Genomic DNA, 22,552 nt, shown 5'->3' with positions numbered 1-22,552 from the left:
CAAGTATATTCCGTTCCCCGAAAAAAATTAAGTTTGGGCTTTTCAAATAAGACTTCTGAATAATTTTGAAAGAAACATATACTAAAGCCGTAACTCTACTTGGCTTCTTCAGTTTTCTGGTTGTTTTTCAGTATTGCAACTCATCTTTAATCAAAATGTCACTTGATTTTTAGGAACACTTATTTCCCCAGGACCTCCTGGTGCACTGTCTAGAATCATAAAATGGTTTGTGTTGGAAAGGACGTTAAAGATCATCTAGCTCTAACTTCCCTTCCACTAGACCAGGTTGCTCAGTGCTCCATCCAACCTGGTTTTAAACACTTCCAGGGATTACCATTATTACTCCCCCTTACCTGGGATATTAACACTAGGTCACTATTAAGTTACCATCAGAAAAAAGCATGGTGGAGCTTATGACCACAAAAACTGAAAGCACTTTTCTTTCCCACTTGGGAAAGAAGATAAAAGAAAATGCTGCCTTACAGTATCAAAAAGTAATGATTACTAAATGACTCACCTTTGGGTTTCCAAAATATACTAAATGAGGGCCACACAATAGATAAGAAATCACAGCAGGACTTACTCAAGAAAAGCTAAGAACTTTCAAAATACTTCCACTTGGAGGAAAAAAATAAAAACACAACAAAAAAGTTTTGTAGATCTCTTACTCAAAAAGAAAAAAAAATTCACTTAATTGCTAAAGTATAAAAAAAAGTAATCTGAAAGCAGGATTGTGCAGAGGTATGGCAAGATGAAAATTGAACTGAAATAGATCCCGAACTGGAGTTGTTAAAGCAACAAAACAAGAGAACTCTACACTTAGCATTTTTCTAGACCAGGAATACTAAATTAAAATCAACTTACAGAATTAAGTTAAATCTGCTGGAAAGCCTATGTTCTTACTAGAAAGCAAGAGGTGTTAGCCCATTTTATATTTCTATAATTTGCATAATTCCAACTCTCTAAGCCTCAATGTCAATCTTATGATTCAGAACTTAAAAAATGCTCATCCTTTAGCTTACTATGTTTCAAAGCCAACTTTGAGTTAGCCATATTTTTTCTTACTTTTAGTATTTTAAAACATCCTAAACTTCAAGAGAAAAAAAAGGGGTTTTTTAACTACCAAAATCACATATAACTTTGGAAACAAAAGTAAAATAAATTGTAATCTCCATGTTTAATTTCAATTGCAGCAGGATGTTTGAATATCAACCATTAAGCTGCAATTGCATTTAGCATTAGAAGAAACTAAGCAGCAAATTTAGTTTAGCAAGAGAGACTCTTTCAGCCACTGGAAATCAGTGTCAATCTGAAGTAAATACTTAGCATTCCCTACAGAATTATTCTATAAAAAGCAAAGCTATTTAAGTCTACTCCCTCAAAAATTCAACAGTGCTAAACTGGTGTGTGTATAATTCAGAATGTTAAACAGTTCTTAAATGCACAAAGATTTGCTGAGAAAGTGTCTTTCACAGCCTCTGGAGAGTAGACATCATGAGAGTTCTGCTTCTTTTTCATACAAGCATCCTCATAAACCTTCTCTCAACCACAGGCAGAAAAACAACAGCTAAAATGCTTAACTGTTTGTCATCACAAGCATTATAACTGAAAAGATTGATATGAAAAATACCTCTATGAAGAATAAATTGTATTTTTGCAGAAGAAACTTAAAACATAGTGCAAACACCAAGATGAAAAAATCCTGTTCTGTAACACCAAACCCAGCGAATTACATATCCCCACAAGCTTCTCTCTGATGCCCAATGGAAACACCTCCATGGTACTTCAGCCAACCTACTCTAAAGCTACAGCCATTGCAAAATCCTCTGGCCATAGGGAAAAAATCAGAGTGCTCAGCCAGCCAAAAACTCACACCACAAAAAAGTGATTAGCTTTTTAATGAGATAGTCTCTCTGAACTGACTCACAGGTCTGACATCAGGAGAATCAATGCCACAACTTAATTGACACAGTGGTTCAGAGTCGTTCATCTTAAAGCACTATAGAAGAACCAGCCAAAAACACATATAGATCCTATCACTGCTTTTCTTCACTACAGTGTTAATACTTCCTTGCAGTTACTTTAATGTGAAGTCAGAATGAAGCCTTTCATAGGATGGTGATAGTTTTTGCTTCCCCTACTGTGTGTCTATTTTCAAGAAAACTGTTAAGAATGTACTTGTCTTTGAACTCTCCACTATTCCATCAAAACCAGTTGAAAGAAGCCACTGTTATCACAAGACCTTCTTTCATAAAAAAGCCAGACTGAAAAATAAAGATACACAGCTGGCATGATTTACTACTACTTCTCATCTCCCACCTTTCAATTTGATAGATTAATCTTGAAATTGAGTAAAAGAACATAACTTCCATTACAGTTCAGCACAAGATATGTTTCCAACCATCACTGATGGATTACAACTCATGCAAAATCATTTGCAATGCTTGAAAAAGCTATTAGTACTAAATACAGAGGAATCATAATAATAATAAAAAATATACAACTTACTGAAAGAAGCTTCCATGCAATTGGACGAACCCGTTTGGGAATGCCAGACCAACTCAATTTTCGCAATTCATCTATTAAAACACAATGGTTTCATGAGAAGCAAGGAAAGTACCACCAATTTACATACACAGATATGTTCAAATTAGCACAAAGATATTTACAACAATGGTCTTCTTAGAAAATACATAAAATAGGGCAATGCTAATGGATTAATAAAATACTGGATAATTGCTATCCATAGGGACACCTACAGTAATTGGTACTGAGTGTGATACAGTAACTCTGGAGTATTTCTCAGCATCACTTTTTGGTATACATGCCTCATATCGTCTCAGTTGGCAACTTGCGATAAAAATGCATTATTCTTCCAAGAAGAATACAATATAATTTTTGAGATGCATATGAAAGGAATACAGTGTATCAAAGCAGGTAAAGCAGTTGTAATATTATTAAAGTTTACACAAAATAAGGAGCAGCAGCATATGCTTTCAAAAAACATTAAGAAGTTCATAGTGGTTCTGCACACTAAATATGCATGGATGGAGGAAGCACGAAAGCACGCTTATACACATAAATCCAAGAAATTTCACACTTCACAGTAAATTTCTCCCTTATCCTTCATCTCAAGGAGTTGAGAGGCATAGAGTAAAAAGAAGAACAAGGCATAGAGTAAAAAGAAGAACAAAAAATAACCAAAGGATCAGTAACATTAGAAAAATATGACACTACTAGAGTTCAGTGTGAACCAAAGTCTCAAAGAAATATTGAAAGCATAACTTGTACAGACTATAAACACAGATTAAGACATAAATTCAAAAAGTCACAGGCTGGCACAACAAATACACTTCATTATGAGTATACTGTCACAGTAAACACAAGGATTCAATGGGAAAAAGTTGCAATAAGCAACTGAAACAAGTTTAATTTCTTGTCACACTCCAGCTGTGATCATCACTCACAAGCTGCCCAACACGAACCCAGACAGCACTTGGTCACACCACTTAACCTTGTTTCCCAGTTTTTGATCTTTTTCCAGCACACTTCTACTTCCTTTTCTCTGTCCCCATGTAACAAACCACTCCAATTATTTCTTCCCTTCATGTTCCCAGCTTTGCTACTGCTATACCCAAATTTAGTATTTCTGAAATCATTATCAGGCACTGTTGGTCTTGTAACACTGCACTTCCCTAAGTAGCACTTCTCTCCATGCAATGGCACTGTTTGGGCACCTCTCACACAATTCCCCCTTTAAAACTTGTGAAATCCAGGCATTCCATAGGGTGCTATCTATAACTTGTGTCAGCTTCTCACACTGTGGTTTGTAACATACAGCAATTTCTCACATCACCTACAGTAATTTTCCACACCCCAGGGAGTTTGCTCAGCCTCCAAGCAGCTTTAGCATTGGCTTGCAACCTGTACCACTTCTGCAACAAGCTTCAATTCCACTCATGATTTGATGCCAAGTAAATCTCCACAATACCAAGCAACTACAGCGTAAGTAACAGTATCACTGGTTATATTCTTCTAAAAGCCAGAAAGGCAGGAACTGCTCAGAAGATGTACAGGCACAGTAAACATATAATATGAACAAGAGTAGAAAAACAGTATTCTATATAGTTTATGAACAAAAACAATTTAAAGAAAGAGATATCTGCCTTAACTAAACAATCTACAAATTATATATATATTTCCCTTCCACCTCAAAGTATGACAGTTAGCTCCAGTTGTTTTAATGCCAATGAAAGCCCCAAGACTTCAAAAGCAAAATCTCCAACTGTGCATCTTCCTGCTCTACTCCTCCTTGTGCAGTAGTTTATTACTTCCTTACACAATCATTTTGCTCAAGTTTGGGCTACCTTTATAGATAGCCATATGTCCTGGTATTGAAAGACAGTTGTCTGCCAAGGAAAGCTAGAGCCTCCCTTGGAAAAGAGAATGTAAACCCCTTTCCCCCCAAATTATTATAATTTTGCAATTAGGAGCTTTCAGGCAAAGAGACGGGAATAGAAGTAACAGTTCTTTACTAGGAATATTAAAAAAAAAAAAAATACAAATGTAGTAGTACAAAAAAACAAGCAAGGTAGCAAACAAAAATCCTGGAAAACCCTGACAGAGTCAGGGATACAACCTGGCACCCTGGTGATGTTGGAAGCAGTCCAAATAAGTCCTCCTGGAGTAACAGATGTGGTTCTGTGGAGTAGAGATGGTGAGACAGTAGAGAGTAAAAAGTAGAGAAGAGAGTAGAAAGTCCAGTGGTGACGAGATGGGTCCAGTCTTCCTCTGGGAATCCAGTGGAAAATCGGGATACCTTGTGTCCTTCAGTCCCAGTTTTTGTCTAGCTAGGAACAGTTGGCTCCTCCCCCACTGGGTGGAGCATCTCACAATAGGATGATGGAATGTGTCGTGTCATTGGAGGTGCCTAACGGCCCATTATCAGAAGATGTCCCCCTGGAGGATGGAGCGATGGTGAAAGAGATAAGAAACACTGCCCCACCTGGATTTAATGGCTGGGCCATTATCAGAAGGCATCTGCCCCCCTCCTCTCCAGAAGGGTGAGAGAAGGAAAAAAAGTCTCCCAAAAACAGCTCTCAACAGATGGAATAGAATACACATTTTTAGGTTACATAATCCAAGACACTGTAACATTTACAAACTACGTAATTAGTATATGAAGAAAACAGAAAATAAATTGTAACTCAACTTTTATTATTTTCTAGTAACACAATTGTCCATTCTCAACCTTATACCCACCAAACCCAGTCTAATCTTTTACCTTTCCATTTTCTTGCTCCACCCTTAGCTCTACTCAATAGGAATCCATGCCCAAACATGGGTACCAAACTCTAACAACAACCTATGTAAAGAAAAAAAAAAGTATAAAAAAGGAAAATATGCTGACCTACTGTCACAATCAGAAATGTGAAGCATGTGATTAAATGAGTGACGAATTACCCCAAATCACCCAGTACAAAAATTCTACTTTTAAGTAACTCATTTAAGGCCAAAGATAGGAAATACACAAATAAATTGGAACCCAACTTATTTTCCCTCCCTCCCCTCCTGATGCTATTCTGCAATGAACATGAATTTCCTTTAATTAGGGATAGCTTGAGCTATCACGTAATTCCAAACAAAAAAACTAACTATTGGGAGGGGGTTCAAAGTGACTGCTCTTACTGGAACAAAATCTCTGCACTGGATATGGAAGTAAAAACCAAGGACAAATGATTTTTTTTTATAATATAACACTTATTTGAAACAGATTCTCTATTTATCTATCATGTAGGATTTGAAAGTGAATACGTCCCTGCATTCTTCCATGCTGAACACAAATAATTATATATGTTGCTTTGCCACTGCCTTAGCCTCTCTGTGAGCTCTTTTTACACTGTGATTGTCTGCTGGGCCTACAAAATCTTTGGTGATATTCTTTCTCCCAATATGTCTGAGAAAAACAATTTAAAGCTAGTTTTTATATGTTCCTAAGTTGTTTGTCAAACTCTTTTAGAAATGCCTCCATTCACCTGGCCTGACAGGATTCATATTCTGTTGTGCTCTCCTTATTTGACACAGAACTTTCCCTTTTGGACTATATTTCATAACCTACTATAGTATTTAATAACCTCCTCTACTCTATTGTCATGCCATCCTTCTGAACTTTCTCAAGGCTGTGGCTCTGGTTTTGCTTTCATAAGTGGTACAGTAATTGTTTACAGGACAGAGAACTGTTAGTTGATTGCATATCTGAGAGTTAAGACAACTCCATCATAAAGCATTAGGCCTGGGTATGTGATAATTCTATTTCATCACACTGACTGCTGTCCTCCCAAATTCTAGGATCTCATACTAATCCAAAAAATCATATAAATTTCTGGCCCTAACTTTTCACTACAGTGAGCTCAACCACTATTTTGCCAGGGACAAAGAGCACACAGTAAAATTCAAAGGGCCTGTGCAAGAATTCTTATCAGGTGTAGTAGCAAACTCCAACAGCACACAGTCTGAGCCTTGCATGACACTATTGCTAAAGTATCAAGTCACATTATGTTTTCCTCTGATGGTTCATCACCAAAACAAGAGGAAAGAAAACAAAGAACCCTGCCCTTTCCAACAACAATTAGAACAGCAGGACAAAAGTTGCTCTGGGAAGACTTAGTCTAACACTGCTATAACATAAAATAAAAATGCTTCTGGTGAAAAGAAAAAAAATTTGAAGCATATACACAAGGGCACCATTTTAGACATACATAAAAGACTGTCAGTGAAGTAAAATTCTAATACTGCTGTTAAAATACATTAACTACATGTGCTTTTTATTAGACGTGCATAACTAAATTTTACAGCAAGTGTCTCTATTACAGTCTTTAAGATGGGCTTTATTCTTAAAAATGACTCAACTGGTGAGTTCCTAAAAATCAAATAATAACATGTAATTGAAATACTTGCATTCCAGTTCTCAGGTTACCTTAAATTTAATAAAAGAGGATCATGGAGACTGCGACTGGTCAGCCTCACTTTTGTGCCTGGGAAGATCATGGAACAGTAGACCTTTCTAGAAGCTCTGTGAAGGCACAAGCAGGACAGTGATGTGATTTGAGACAGCCAGCACAGCTGACTAGAGCAAGTCCTGCCTGAACAGCATTTTGGCCTTCTACAATGGAGTAACTAACCACTGGACAAGGAAAGGCTTTACAGGTGTCATCCATTTAGACTTTGTAAAGCCTTTGACATGGTCCCCCACTAAATCCTTCTCTATATTGGAGAGAGAAGTGGCTTTGATGGGTGGACTCTTTGGTGAATGTAGAATTGGTTGAATGATCACATCCAGGGAGTAATGGTCAGAGGCTCAATGTCAAGATGGAGATCAGTGATGAGCGGTGTCCCTCAGGAGCTCATACTGAGCCCAGTGCTAGTCTGTGTTGGTGACATACACCATGGGATCAAGTGTACCCTCAGCAAAGCTGCAGATGACACTGAGCTGAGTGGTGTGGTTGACACACCTGAGAGTTGGGATACCAGCCAGAGAGACTTGGACAAGTTAGAGAAGCAGGATCATGGGAATCTCATCAGGTTTAATGAGAACAAGTGAAAGGTCCTGCACCTGGGCTGGGGCAACTACCAGTATCAATACAGGTCAGGGGATGGAGGGATAAGGGCACTAAACAGGTACTGGTGGATGAGAGGGTGGACAGGTGAAACATGAGCTGGACTGCAGCAAAATCAGCATCCTCTCGCTCTATTACACTTTGATGAGACCTCCAGGTGGGGATGTAGTACTGCATGCAGCTCTAGAGTTCTCAGTAAAAGAAAGACATAGGCCTTTTGGAATGAGTCCAGAGGGGCAGGAAGATGATAGGGTAATGCCAAACAGAATTTTGGTTTTTATACATTTTCCATATATTCATAGTGCTGAAGACTACTATTATGTAGTTATATAGCTCCTTAACTAACTATAGTACTTTACCTACTCCATTACTTAAATTTTAGAACAGTAAGTTAACCTTCCCTTCCTTAAATAAGGAATCTTATTTAGTCTTGCATCTATAGTGTGAACCAAGGACATCTTTATTTTCTCTATATATTGTAAAGAAAATAAATGTGGGGTTGGAAGCTAGGGGCAGAACTAAAAGAGGGATTGCTTAATTAACTCTTCCTCTAATTGGATTATTTATGTTAAGTATGTTAATTTGTTAAACTAATAAAATTGTCGGGGTCATGTATTATCAATGCATCTTGCCATATTTGCACCATGAAGGAGCTCCATTAAAGGAAGCTCTTTCTTTATCATCTTAATATTGTTTGGCTTGTGGCATCAGGCATCAGCTGTACCACCTTTCATATGAAGACAGGCTTCTGAGAGAACCCCAACAGAGAGTTGGCGTTGTTCAGCCTGGAAAAGAGAAGGCTCTGGGCAAACAGCGCTGTGGCCTTTCCATACTTAAAGGGACCTTATAAGAAAGATGGGAAAAAATTTTTTTGGCAGAATGTTTTGATATGACAAGGGATAATGGTTTTAATCTGAAAGAGAGTGGCTTCAGACCCGAGATAAGGAAGAAATTTTTTACAGTGAAGATGGTGAAACACTGGAACAAGTTGCCCAGAGAGGCTGTCAATGTCCCATCTCTGGAAACATTCTGGGTGAGGGTCTTGGACCAAACTGATCTAGTTGAATATGTCCCTACCAATTGCAGGGGTTTTGAACTAGATGGGCTTAAACATCCCTTCTAACCCAAACTATTCTATGAACTTAATATTTTAATTAATTATTAAACTATTTGTCATTGACTGAAATCTTACATTCTCCCTAGTTAAAGCATAACTTCAGTGAATTGTCTTTAGAGCAACTCCTTTCCCTTGTAGATTGCCCAGGGAAATAGATATCCTAGTTGCGAGTTGCTGAGTATGTTCCCAAGCATGGACTTTCTACAAGAATTTTAATAGCACCTACAAATCAGACACACATTTTCAATCAAGATAGTCCTGCAAAAAATATTCTTGTTTCAATACAATTAATATTTTCCTAAACTTCCAGAACAGTTATTTTGAATATGACCATTTCTAAACATTCTAATTACAGACACGATCATTTGTTAAAAATGGGAGCAAAGAACCAGCTGAAATTAGGCAGATCCAAAATCAGTATCTGTAAAACCCTGCCTGTGAACTCTGTCCCAAATTGAAAGGATACTTTCCAAAGAAACAGAGTTTAAACCCCAATTGTTACTATGTTCTTCAGCTTCCTTATTATTTGACACAATCCTGTGACCAATGAGTATGAAAGAATTTATGAATCCCCACTGATTTTAGACAAAAAGTATCTCAATTTGCTCCCGCTAGCAAACTATCACTTCTGCTTAGAAGACAGCAGTTACTTTTCATAGAAATATTGTTGCTTTTAGGATATCTTATTATGGTATGAAAATGCTTCAAATTAATATGTTTTTAATTAAATATTGGAGGGAAAAATGTTTTATCTGCTTTACTGCAAGACATTTATAGATATATTTCCTGTCTCTGAGGAAGAAAAAGTTTAAAGCAATTGTTCTAGCGGAAATCTTAGAAGTATCCTTTTACTGCATTTAGATTTAAAGACTTCACATATTCCATAAATATTTCATGGGGAATTTTACAAAGAAAACATGCCATTAGTTTACCAGCCTTCAACTGTACAAGCAATTACTGGAGTTATTACCCACTACACCTAAAACACATGGGGGCAAACAACCAAGTCTATAAGTATTTTTCTTGGAACTACAAGCTAATCATTGAAATACCATTACAAATACATTAAAAAAAAAAAAAAAAAAAAAAAAGAAATATTAAAAGAATTCAAAATTTCTCTGTATGTATTAGTCATTTTTGATACAGCTGTTATTTCATTGAAATTACTATAAATGCCTACATGAAGTGATAGCCTGCATGAACAACTCCATGACAGATATGATAAACTAGATTTACATGTTTTATGTTCCTATAACATAAATTCATTGGATATTTTAACTATACAAAGCTGGAAAATTCTTTCAAAAGCATAGATGCACAGAACTGCAGCTCCCCCAACAGTATGTTATAATACAGGCAGCACATATAGAAAATAGCTTTAATAGAGGGCTTGTTATTACTATGGCAACCACAGCAACTGGTTTTCAAAATGAATAATAGCTCTGTTAGGCACTTCATTAGTTTTTTGGGGTTTTTTTAATCAAACACTGCCCTTAATCTCAATGGAACAAAGAGTTATTCTGAATGCTTGCAGAAACAGGAAATGAAGTCCAATCCACCTTTGTAAATACGGGGTAAGATCCTTTTCAGAGCCTTTGCTAGAAAAGAGTAGGAAAGTACATCTTGTCTGCTACATCACATAAAAAGTCAGAAGCAGATGAGGTTGGTGTTACAAGGTACAAGAAAACAAGTGATGAGGCAAAAAGGTTATTGAAGCTGCTAAGACCTGCAACACTTGAAGCCAGCAATGGAAATGATGATAAGCAATGGAGAACACCTGGAGCCAATACCATTTAGTTTCTTCCACGATGACACTGACAGAGGGATCAAGTGCACACTCAAAAAGCTGGCAGATGACACCAAGCTGTGATACAGTGGATCTGCTGGAAGGAGTGCATCCCATCCAAGGACACTTGGATGGGCTTAAGAGGTGGGTCCATGCAAACCCTTGAAGCTCAACAAGAGCAAGTGTGAGGTCCTGCACCGAGACTGGAGCAATCACTAGAATCAGCACAGGTCTGGAACTATGTCAATCTAGGATCTTAACTAAAGAAGAGAAACATATCCTGAAGAAATAAATAAGCAAAATCTTCCCAAAATTGTTTTAAGCGTCTATTATCATCTAGTTACAACAAAAAATCGTAAGTAAATAACTTTACATTGAAATATTCCACTAGAGCAGTAACCAGAAATACTATTAAATACTATTAAATGAAAATACAAGCTATGAGACCAACCCACAGAAAACATGAAGACAAAATACTAATCCTGCAAAAAGTAATTAAAAAATAATAAATAATGAATATTTCCCATTCATTTCTTTCAGGAGACTCTGAATTAATAGATGTTACAAAATCTACTGGCAGAATAATGCCCCCTTTTTTTAATTAACTAAATAGGAAAGCACGTTTTGTAGCTAAAAAGCTAACTAGAACAGAAAAAGAATCAGAGAGGACACCTTTTGGTGATAATAATTTGAAAAGACAAATATGACTAATGGCACATCACACGAAGCAGCAGTAGGCCACATGTTAACTTTATACTATATATCAACAAATTGAAAGAAGAATAGGCATTCACATGATCAACTACAAGTAATTCACAGCTGCAGGGGGCACTAAAATTCTAAGTGACATGGATGTACTAAGAGCACAGAGATAAATCACTGTGTAGCTTAGTGCAGATAAATTAATGAAGCTGGGAACAAAATTAATCAAATTCATTTCAATTAATGCATTTTGTAAAGTTATTAAAATTTTCAGTAGCAGTTTGGCAAGAAATTCTACAGGACATAACAGACTGCTGTTGCAGAATACTAGATTTAAGAGCCATAAGTGAAAGAAAAGGTAATTACTATGTTAGATCAGGTTTAATATAAATCTAGAATGGATGTGACCATGAATAGGAAAATCCTACTTTTCAAGTTGCTGCAATGATACAGAAGACCAATGTGATGGGAAAACCAGACATCTAACATGTTTTCTTTCTGAATTTAATTTCTAGTGAACCACTTTTGAATTCCTTTATTAGAGTACACAGAGACAACTAGTTATTGTTATGAGATAATCGGAAATTACAGCATTTTTAAATCCTGTAAAATTATGTAATTTACCACCATCAGATTAAGCAAAAGTTCAGCTATTCTTTATATGTTTTGTAAGGCTTCACAACATTATCCACTACTTCCATAGCAAAGGATCAGCTGAGAGACAGCACCCAATACAGCAGCTTGTAGTACTCTCTGAAAAGGTTTTCTTTTTTGAGATTTGGTCAGAAGGACGGAGAAACAGATGAGGTTTTTTTAAAGTACAATGAAAAGTGCTCTTGAATATGTACAGCAGCTGGAGTAAATTTAAAATGGGAATACTTTACCATTTTCCTGGGTCCCTTGCCAGGGCCTTCTATTATTTTTATCAAGGTTGTATGCTAAAACTTTAACATATTATTTTATTCAGCTTGGGATTTGTCATGATTAAGTAGGGAAAAAAGTGACCCTAACATGCAAAACAATTTTACAACTTAAGAAATTAGTTGGTTTGACTCTGAAATAATGTATGTGTTATCTTGCATAAGAGTAGCATTACAATGTTATGAAGCTTTATTAAATCAAGAGAACACAGCTCACCAAGCTTACCTTTGGTTGTTGTTCAAGTAAAACATGTTTCTCACATCCAATTACATACTCATTAGCCATATATGCGTAAAAAAGCAGAAAAATAGCTGATTTGAAGATAAAGGAGTTAAGGAAGTGCTTTAGTCAGCTAATTTTTAAATTGATAATAAAAGCCCATCATACATCTGCTATGCTGAAGTTGCAAGCATGCAATAACTTGTTTGTTGCTTTCTCAGATTTTATCAACATTGCTTACACTGTGTTTGAACAGTAAACAGCTCCCCAAAACATTTTACAAGAGGACTAAAAGACACAAGTTTAATAAAAAGAATTAAACTTTAATTGGAAATCTGATAGACATAGCAGTACTGCTCCTCTAATATGTGCAAAGTGGTCTGTGAAGGAAAGAAAAATTTCTTCTCAAAACACTCCCCCCACACTGCTTTGTTAAAGTTCTGTTCCCTCCTCTTAAAGCAAGCAACTGTTTGCAAAAGATTCTGCAAACTCATCTTCACTCAGTAAAGAAAGGGCCATTACGAGGAAAGACAAGACCTGAAATTAAGTCTACAGCAAACTGACTGCAAGTCAAGCATAAACACAGGTTGATTGCACAAAACTACTGTGAATTATTCCTGCTGAATAACCAGGCATGCAGTACCAGGAGTGGGAAGCTTTGCAGACAAATAGACCCAACAGTCTACTCTGCAGCCTGCTCCCGAACTCAGCTATCCTACCAACTGTCCCACTCTGCTTCCTGAACCCATGCACCTCACTATGATCTAATGGACAGGGGTCAGTCCTCAAGTCCCCGTCCAACCAAACTGCTTCTTAAAATAGGCTCCTTCTACCAGCCCACATTTCTTGCAGTTGCTACCTATTTCCACAAGTTCAAAGTATCCAGACTGTGGACCAAACCCAACTCCAAAATCTGTTAGTGGTCTTCAATTACTAAAATAATCTTCACTTCCAAATATTCACTACACATAATCCATCTTTTTGAGTTTTCTTCTGAAAGAACACACTCTTTCACACCTTTAGTTGGCATACATGACTAAAATTCCATTTTACACTATCTTTATAGGATAATGATTATTCAAGTGCGACTGAAAGGATTTCAAAGTCATTTGTATTACTTTGTACACATAGTCAATGTTGATTTCTCCCTTTATGATGAGAGAATATGTGTGTGACATGGCTACAGTTTCAAAGATTAATTTACTTTTGTTTTGCCTTGAAAGGACTTTTACATAATCTATTTCAACAATATGCAAAACTATACCACAGAAACAAACACAATAGGAACACTTTACTTCTGTTACTTCTTTTTCCAAGCAAAACCAAGCCCAATACTTGCAGAAATGAAAAAAAATATTTACAAAATGTCCCCATGTCATACTAATTTAGTTCATTGTGACAAACAAGGCCCAACTATTTGTGGCCCTAACGCAAATAGACCCACACATACCACACCACAACATGCACACACAGACAGCATAAGGCATCTGCAACAGAACAGCCACCTGTTCCTACGTTACTCACCACAAATTTTAGCTTGGAGCCTGTTGCCTAGTTTCTACCTTAGTACATTTCCACTATTGTTCTGAAGAAAAATGGGGCGAGGGAAACAACCAAAAAACACCACCCCAACAATAAATTAAAAAATCCCATGACACACAACCTGCAACACTTTCCCAAGCTACTGCTGTCATTATAAATCAAGAATACTTTTTAAACATAATCTTCATTGTAGCACAGAGCTAAACCAAACATCTTCCAAAAACACACATTAAAAATGCATATAGACATGTACACATCACATTCTGATGAACTGTGCATACAGCAATAAGCATATACACATTTGCATATGTATATATACATACTTTCCCTAATATAGACCAACAATGCAGTCCAAGCCATCATATACGATCTACTTCTATCAACTACTATCATATATTATCTACTTCTAAGAGCTTCATGATCATCAAAAGCTTTCATGTCATCAAATTCAAGCTTATCTCTTCTACCAAAAAAAAAAAGTCATTTATTACCTGTAGATAGATAGATATACTATTGGACATAATCCAGATACAAAAGTCAAAATATATGCATCAAAAAAATAAAAACTGGGTATAAAATTCTATTCACACAACTTCAAACTGTACTTATCAGTTTTTACAGCAAGAACAAGCTTCCTATAAATAGATGTAGAAAATGCATTATTAAGTGGTTTGTACAAGAAATAATATTGAGAGCCTACTAGATATTTTTCACACTTTAATATCAAGGAAACATACTCAAATTTCACTTTCCTACGTATATTTCAGTGTGAGATTCATAAAGTTCAATAGTAAACAAAACAAAAGCCTAGTTTGTTGAAATAGCATTGGCTAAGTTCACCACAGGCAGGGTGACTGCACTCCTAATAAGAGTAGAAATTTTCTTCCAAAATTATTTCACTTTGATCCACAAATGTGATTTACTGGTAAAGTATTCCCAACTAATTAGACAGCAAAAGTGAAATGGATAGGTTTAAACTGAACTGTGTCTTTCCTCTGATTTTGCAACCTTATGTAACAAAGATTTCTACCATCACAGCATTCTTAAGCTATGAGTTTTCATGTCAATCACAATAACAAAGGTCATAACATCTGTTAGATCAAAGGGCTAAAAAGCGATATTTGATTACCATTTTCAAGTTTATGTAAAATGCTTGAACACCTCCCTTTACTTACAGTTGCATTTCATAAGAATGTCCTACAACTCCCTGAAATGCTCAATCTCATGTAGTTATATTTTCCATAATTGTACTTTCCCAGCATCAACCTCACAATAAGACACAGCACAGAAAATAAAAAAAAAAGCCACAATTTGGACTGTATTATATTGAAGAAGCCTCATGACAATGACAAGGCAGGAGAGCATCAATTCAAGAACTGCAAAGAATTTCTACTTCTTTCTGTAAGCTTCCTGGAGATATCTTCCAGAATGGTCTACCTCAAAGACATTTTCTTTATTCATTAATTTGCCCTCAACTTCGAATCACCAAGTTTTCCAAAAGCAATGTACTATTTCTGCTTCAGATTTTCACTTGGGACACAAAGCTATTTGATTCTGTGATACCCTTCAGCCCTTGCATTGACTATTCAGAAGCTAAAATCCAGTATACAAAGGGAACAGTCAAGTTATCTGACAATACATTTGTTTTCCCATTGACTTGTTGTCAGCATTCACAGATGAGACACAGCACTGCTGTATCAGCCTTTGAACATGAAGAAGTCTCACTGAGCTGACAAGCAGCAATACTTACATGCCTCATCATTTTTCACTCCTATTTATTTCCAAGCATGAAAATCACATTTATATACCAAGCTATTCCATTATCAGGCATTAACAATAAACACAGCTAATTAAACTTTGGGTTTTTTCTACAGAGCTTAGTCTAGCAAGAAGAAATAACGTGAGAAAGAACAATAAGCCATCAAACACCCCACATATTAGTAGGATGCATGCAAATCACTTATTAAAAGCAGGAGTACTACAAACTTTCAATTTTATTCCTTCTTTTGTATGATCAGTTTTCAATGTTGAAAGGATTAGATCCTAACCAAACCAGATGGCAGGACAGTACATCAAAGAGGAAAATTCTACAGTTTAAGAATAACTTAGATGTAATTCACAGGTCCTATGAGAAACACTCACCGAGATCTGTATTTGGGCCAGCAAGTAGCTGCTTAAATTTGTCTAATCGAGATGCTTCTCTCTCAGTTAATGCAGGAGTAACTGAGGTGTTGTAGTCTGCCATCCCACTTGTCAAGGGAGGTATGGAAGTTTGTGGAAGTGACTGTGATCTCTGCATGGAAGAATTTTCACTAGCATTATCTGAAGGGAAAAAGAAGTATAGCAGTTAGCCTCAGCTAGTGAGAAGGCTGCTATTCAGCTGAATTTAATTTGTAAATTTAAAACAGAATTCTGTTTTTGAAAAATGCTAACTTGAATATAGCAGAAGTTTGGACTTCAAATTACTTGGATTTAGCTTAAGGAGCATTTCTCTTTGAAGCAGTATTCCACAATTAAAATACATTAATTAGAGATCATATTAATAGCAAGGCTCATGGATTTCTAAACTCTCTGCATTACTAAAAACTGTTTTCATACCTAATGAACTCGATGTATGACCTTCACTGACTGATTTAACAAGCCTATTATCACCACATGCAACTGAAGTCAGCTGTGCAAATTCCTCTTGTTTTTCTTCCTGTAGATGTTCTTCCTGAAATTTATGCTGTTCTTGTAGCTTGCTGTGATTCTGAATTACTTTGTGAGCTGTTTCCATGACCACTTCTGTATTCAAGTTTTCAGCAGCTATTGCTAAGAGTTCATCATCATCATCTCCAAGATCCCAAGCATCACTTGTGTTACTTTCAAATTCTTGGAAGGTGCTGACTTTCTTCAGTTTCACTGGAGTTGTAGGTGGCTTTGAACTTGGTTTTATCAAGCTGTTCAAAAACAAATAAACAATATTTAGAAAACTAATTAGGAAGTAAAACACTCTGGGTAGGACCAAACCCCAAAAGTTCATAGTTGACACTACACAGGTAGCAAATATTTATCTCTCTCTACTCATGTTTCCACTCATGGTAATATACAGATGAAAAAATTTGAGAACAAGGACTGTAAAAACTGACACTTTGTTGCTTTGAACAGAAGCTGAACAAATCTTTCCTTCCCTTCTCTTAAGAAAACAAACAAACAAAAAAAAACCAACACCCCCCCCCCCCAAAAAAAAGACCAACCCCAAAGTCACATGAAGTATTACTACTAGAATAGCTTATAAAATAGCCATGCCCACTGCACTGCTCTTGCTTCATCCATTTTTGTAGATTTCAGCCCTTTCAATGCAATTGCTGCATAACAGCACAGAAGCTGCAATCAAGTCATGGTCTACTCCTAAGCCATCATAAGCAATCACACAACACAATCACTGTCATAAAAAAAACATGTCTCACCTTAAGACTCATTAAATCTATCACTGCTCCCCATCCAGGCATGCCAGCATGGATTTCCTTCAGAACTTTGTTCTTCTCAGAGGAAAGATATTTCTTCTAGCTCCTAGTCTAAGTGGACCCTGCCCGGCTCCCAACCTTTTGCCCCTCTGTCAGCATACAGCATGAGATATGAACCAAGTATCCCTCTCCAGCCTGGCACTTCTTCTCACAGTAATGCAGAGCAATCACGTCACCCTTCAGAAGTGAGCTGAATAAGGTATAAAGCCGAGAGGGTTTCTTAGTCTCTTCCCAAAAAATAAAGAAGTTACTGCCATTAATTTAATTGAGCTTTCACAGAATGGGTAGGATGGGTAGGGATCACAGAAGGTCATCTGGCCTAAACTCCCTGCTCAGGCAGGGTCATCTTGTACAGAATTGCATCAAGATGGTTCTTGAGTTCATTTCTGACCTCTCTGTCTCTGCACCTGGGCTAGTATTTCTCTTTTCTCTTAAGACAAGGCAGGCAGAACTGCAAATCAGAAAAAGTTCTTACCTAGTTCTCATATAATATCAGTTATAACATTTCTGTTATGTCTTACAGGGATTATCTTGCCCAACAGGTGCTACAACACTTACACTTTCACCTGACTTATCATCACTGACTAGAACAGCAAGGTCTTTCTCTAGTTCTGTCAATTCAAGCAATAAACATCCAGGTTTTTTTACTGGGTCTCTATACCTCCCTATTTTTAACCAATTAATCACATTTCTTTTAATTCTACCCTTAGGATCACATATTTCAACTGCATCCAACTCTGTATCATCTGAAAATCAACTAGAATGTTTACTTCTTGTACTATCTGAAACCAGCTCTTGAAAAAATCTAGTAGAAGCATCATGTCCTTCCAACCAAATACTTGTCTTTGTAACACTATTTTTTTTTTACTTTACCACAATTTCCCATGTATAAGGCATTAAAAATAAATAATAACAGTTGGCAATCTGTTAGTTATCTGAAAGAGTTGATTTATTCCTGCAAATATGGTAACCATCAGGAAGTCACAAAGGAGAAGTCAGAACAAATGAGAAATCAAGACCATGACAAAAACTGAAAAAGGAAGATTACAAATAAACTTCATAGCCAACAGGAGAAAATAAAGAGAAGGCACAAAATACTTGGAATATTTAAATATCATGTTAACTTACGTTCCATGCAATAATGGATCAAAAGGTGGATGCTGAGCTCCATACACATGCTGAATACTAAAGGAAAAGAAAGGGAGTTATCACAAAAATGATTGGAGAGTTTCTGTGTATTAAATAGTCAATAATAAAGAAAACAGAAATATTCCAACAGTTCTCTGTTTCAAAAACTAAAAATAATGAAGTTGCAACTGATGTGCATACTAAGAAGTAATTTAATAAAAATCATAGGGTTGCTAAAGGCTAACTCTTAGTGAGACCAAAGCTAAGGCTATTTTATTTTTCTAACCAGGAATTGAAATAAGAAATAAGTTAGATTCTGCAGTAAGAACCTACAAAAATTCTCTTCTCAGATTTATCATTTCTTTGTCTCTTGCAAAAAATTAAAAATTCTCGAAGAAATATCTATAAAGATTCAATTTTCTGTGTACTCTTGTCACCCAAAATCCAACCAGACAATTCTTAACCTTTACTAAAGTACAAGGACGACAAAGCTACAGAGAAAATGTAGAAAGTGACAGGTTAGAGAAAAAAAGCCATAGGAGAATTAAAAGAATGCTTTGAAACAAGCATCCAAAGACATACTTATTCACTAGCCTCTAACATTATACAATAGAATGTTATTGTGTGAAAACTAAAACCCTCTACAAACTAAAAGTTCATTACTTCCCAGTCACTGGGTATAAAACCGTTTTGTAAGTTAAAAAATGCCACACAAGACACATCAAGACTTACATGCAGCCTCATAATAGAAATTATTACTACAGAGCTCTCTAATTGTAAGAGAAATAAACCATATGCAACATTGACATCTGCCCAAATCAGTAATAAAAATCACAAAGAACAAACATACTGTCCTGACATAACAAAATCTTTCTTCAGGCCATAAGGATAAATAAGTCCAACCTTAGTAAACCTGAGATAGAACCAAGCCAAGACTGCAGTCAAAACAGATTTTAAGAGAGGCATAGATTCTCACGACAGGTGCAGAATTAACACCAGGGAAATTTGCCCTAGTGGTGACTGAAATGGTGGTTTATCAAAACTCTTAATAATTTTCATGCGATTCATGGAAATAAATTCTCCACCAGCCTTTCCACAGAACCATATGCCATCCTCTCCAGAGGCATTTTTCTTGCTCTACGCTCATGTGAGGGTCAGGTATCAACGTGCCTTTTCCTTACACCACTCTGCAAATTACTGCAATGGAAATATACTCAAATAGAAAGCAACAACAATCCTCTCCATGCTATGGAAAAAGTAAACAAAAATCAAAAGCACATTCTCCACAGCGTCCTTGTTCATCCACAAGCCTCCAGCTGCCTGCACACTAACTGCAACTATATATAGACTCTGCCCAAGAGAGGAAGTGTTTTACCCTCAGGAGATTCAGCAAAGTTACAAAGAAAACATTAGAAGGGCAACAGTTGGACTGAAAAAGTTAGTTCGTAATTAAAGAAACAAAACCACTCCCAGTTAGTGCTTGTGGGTGACTGAAAATGTAAGAAAGTAAATGATGAGCAGGACTATGCTGCTGAATTCACGTAAAAGGTATAAAATACAGTTACTATTCTCTGAGAATCACAAGTACACACCATTCGTACACAAAGAATATAGAAAACTGTACTGTGAGAACAATTTAGGGATGAGACCAGAGAATGTCACTGTTAAATAATAATCTGAACATGCATTCCCAGCTTGGTGTAACAGCCAAAAGGGTTTACGTGACTTTGGGAATCTGTTTCCTGGAAAAATGGGCTTGTAGCTCTTTGTACTGATACTGGTCTGCTGTTCACACTTGAGGAAGAAAGTTGAGAAACTGACAAAATTTTGAAATATGTAGCGGAAACTAAAACATGCCTCTATGCCTAGAAAATGCATTTTCCTGCAAAGTATTTCAAAAATATCATAACTTGTATCAAGTTTCAAAACATCCTAACTTGGCACTGCTGAGAGCTACAAATACATTCTCCCACTCAAAATTCCCCGACGAATATATTCCCAAGATCACGGTAACTCCTTTAACCATGATGTCAGGCTGGAAACGCACATTCAGATAATTATTTAACAACCTTTCTGATACAAGTTATAACCAACGTGAACTGACCACCAGCTATCTCCACCAAACAGGAGGTGCCCAGCACTGGAAGCTGCGAGCACTGAGGTACCAAAAGACCCGGGTCCGAGAAGTGACCGACCGGGCTCGGTCCCTGCAGCGGAGACTCACAGGACGCGCGAGGTCCCGTTGGGCTGGGCGGCCGAGGGGCAGGAACGCGGTGTTGGGGTCACAGTGAAGCCGGACGGACAGAGACGCCCTCCCCGGCTCGGCACCGTGCAGGGGCCCGCGGCACCGACCTTCCGCAGCTCCTCTCACCTGCCCGGTACCTTCGCGCCGCTCCGCTTCCAGAACTGCTTCCTGCCCCCGTCGCTCGCCATGGCGGCGTCACCTCATCCCCCTCCGCCCCCGCGGCCCGCTCCCTCAGGCTTCACTCCCCGCCATTCCTTTCCACAGAAGCACCACTGAGCGCCGCCATCTTGGGACAGGAAAACAACCCCGCGCCTTATTCGCCCCACGAAGCGGCCCGGAAGCTTGAGCCAACCAGAAGTGAGATTGCTGCCGCGTGGCTCCGGTCGGACCAATCACAGAGAGGCGGGCTGGGGCGGCGGGTCGGCTCCGGGAGCTCCCGTTGTGGTGGCGGCCCCGCCCTGCCCCGCCCCGCTCAGCTCCCGTGGGGACGTGACTGAGGGTGTTCCTCGTCCAAGCGTTCCTGTAACTCAGGGGTTACTTCGCGGCTCTCCGAGTGTGACGTTTTCAGACTTTAATCCTTTTTGATTGAACCGTACAGAGCAATTCCTCAGAGTACTCCTTGGAAGTGCAAAACTCGCCTCGTAAATGGATGGAGACATTAATTGAAGATCAGCGGCCATCGATTTTTAACAAAATCCATCACATTTTTTCTACTTTATCTTTTTACAGTTATTTCCAATTACCAACCCAATTAGTAGGAATGGAGATGGGGGGCGGGAGGGGAGCGGAGAATTTAAGCTGCTTTTTTTGAAAGTTCTCCAGTCATTGTACCCACTTCATTTATGGCTTTGAGATGGTACAAGACTGAGGGGGTTTATTTGTATCTGTAGATTTCCCAGCAGTTCTGATCCAAGGATACGTCACTTCTGCCCAGAAAATAAGTATGGGTTTATGTTATTCTTTGTAGTATGGCTCCTGAGAAAACAGTGCTGAGTTAAAGGATTTTTTGCTGCATCTCAATGCAGTTTAGCATATAAGTTGTCAATGATTGTTCAGGGAACATCCTCCCATAATTAAGCCAAAAAACTGGCATAAAGTACAAGACCTGATCTGCAGTTCAACGTTTGTTCTTTAGTACATATTTCATGTGTAAGTTTTTTCTTAAGAATTAAAAAGAAAGAAAAAAAAAAGGTTTCTTTCTGCTTTGGATTTACTTTAGCAGTTGCCTTCTAAGAATCGACAGAAAATTAAATGTTTCACAGATCTTGCTAGATCACCATCCACAGGTGAAAGCTGTCATTTCAATGCCTTTTATATCTATATAAATAGATAGGAAGTATCAACTCCATTTGAGCCCTTTAAGTAGGATTTGTCTTACAGATTCTGGACCTTGAGTATCGTTAGTATTAATGGAATACACACACACACACACACACACACACACACACACTCAAAAAGTTACATGATCTATATCTGTTAGCTAAAGTGAAATGAAACCTGCAAAGTCATGACTGGAACTTTGCTTGGTTGTAGCTAGATGAATTTAAATTATACTTGTTGCTGCTAGAATGCAAAAATGAGATATTTCACTTGTGACAGTCAAAAAAGTGATAAATCCATAAAACATACATTCTATCATTATTATTAATATGTTAAAACAGTGTTTCAGTTATTTTTATTTGTTCATTGTTGATATTTATCAAAGGGAAACAAAGATTCAGCCTAGATAGCCCAAGCCATCTGTCATCCTTTTGACAGTTGACCTGAATC

The 22,552-nt window shown here is 37.4% G+C and overlaps 1 protein-coding gene across 4 annotated transcripts in view; it reads right to left on the bottom strand.

The window, feature by feature from the left end:
- TBC1D22A (TBC1 domain family member 22A) overlaps positions 1-21,088 on the bottom strand; it is a 143,029-nt gene extending 121,941 nt beyond the window's left edge. For 2 of the 4 annotated variants that reach the window (XM_040061856.2, XM_040061855.2), the window contains exons 1-5: positions 20,909-21,052; positions 18,538-18,594; positions 16,502-16,842; positions 16,046-16,225; positions 2,509-2,579 (exon numbers count right to left, since the gene is read on the bottom strand). In XM_040061856.2, the coding sequence (XP_039917790.1) occupies positions 2,509-2,579; positions 16,046-16,225; positions 16,502-16,842; positions 18,538-18,594; positions 20,909-20,970 (711 nt within the window). In that variant the 5' untranslated portion in view covers positions 20,971-21,052. Of the gene's footprint in view, positions 1-2,508; positions 2,580-16,045; positions 16,226-16,501; positions 16,843-18,537; positions 18,595-20,908 lie in introns of all 4 variants that reach the window. The other 2 variants (XM_040061853.2, XM_040061854.2) reach the window with 2 other exon arrangements.
- Positions 21,089-22,552: the final 1,464 nt, after the last annotated feature.

Source organism: Hirundo rustica, chromosome 4, assembly GCF_015227805.2.
Source record: "Hirundo rustica isolate bHirRus1 chromosome 4, bHirRus1.pri.v3, whole genome shotgun sequence".
Taxonomy (NCBI): Eukaryota; Metazoa; Chordata; class Aves; order Passeriformes; family Hirundinidae; genus Hirundo; species Hirundo rustica.
Note: the sequence above shows the minus strand (reverse complement) of the source record. Positions and strands in the feature narration are given on the sequence as shown.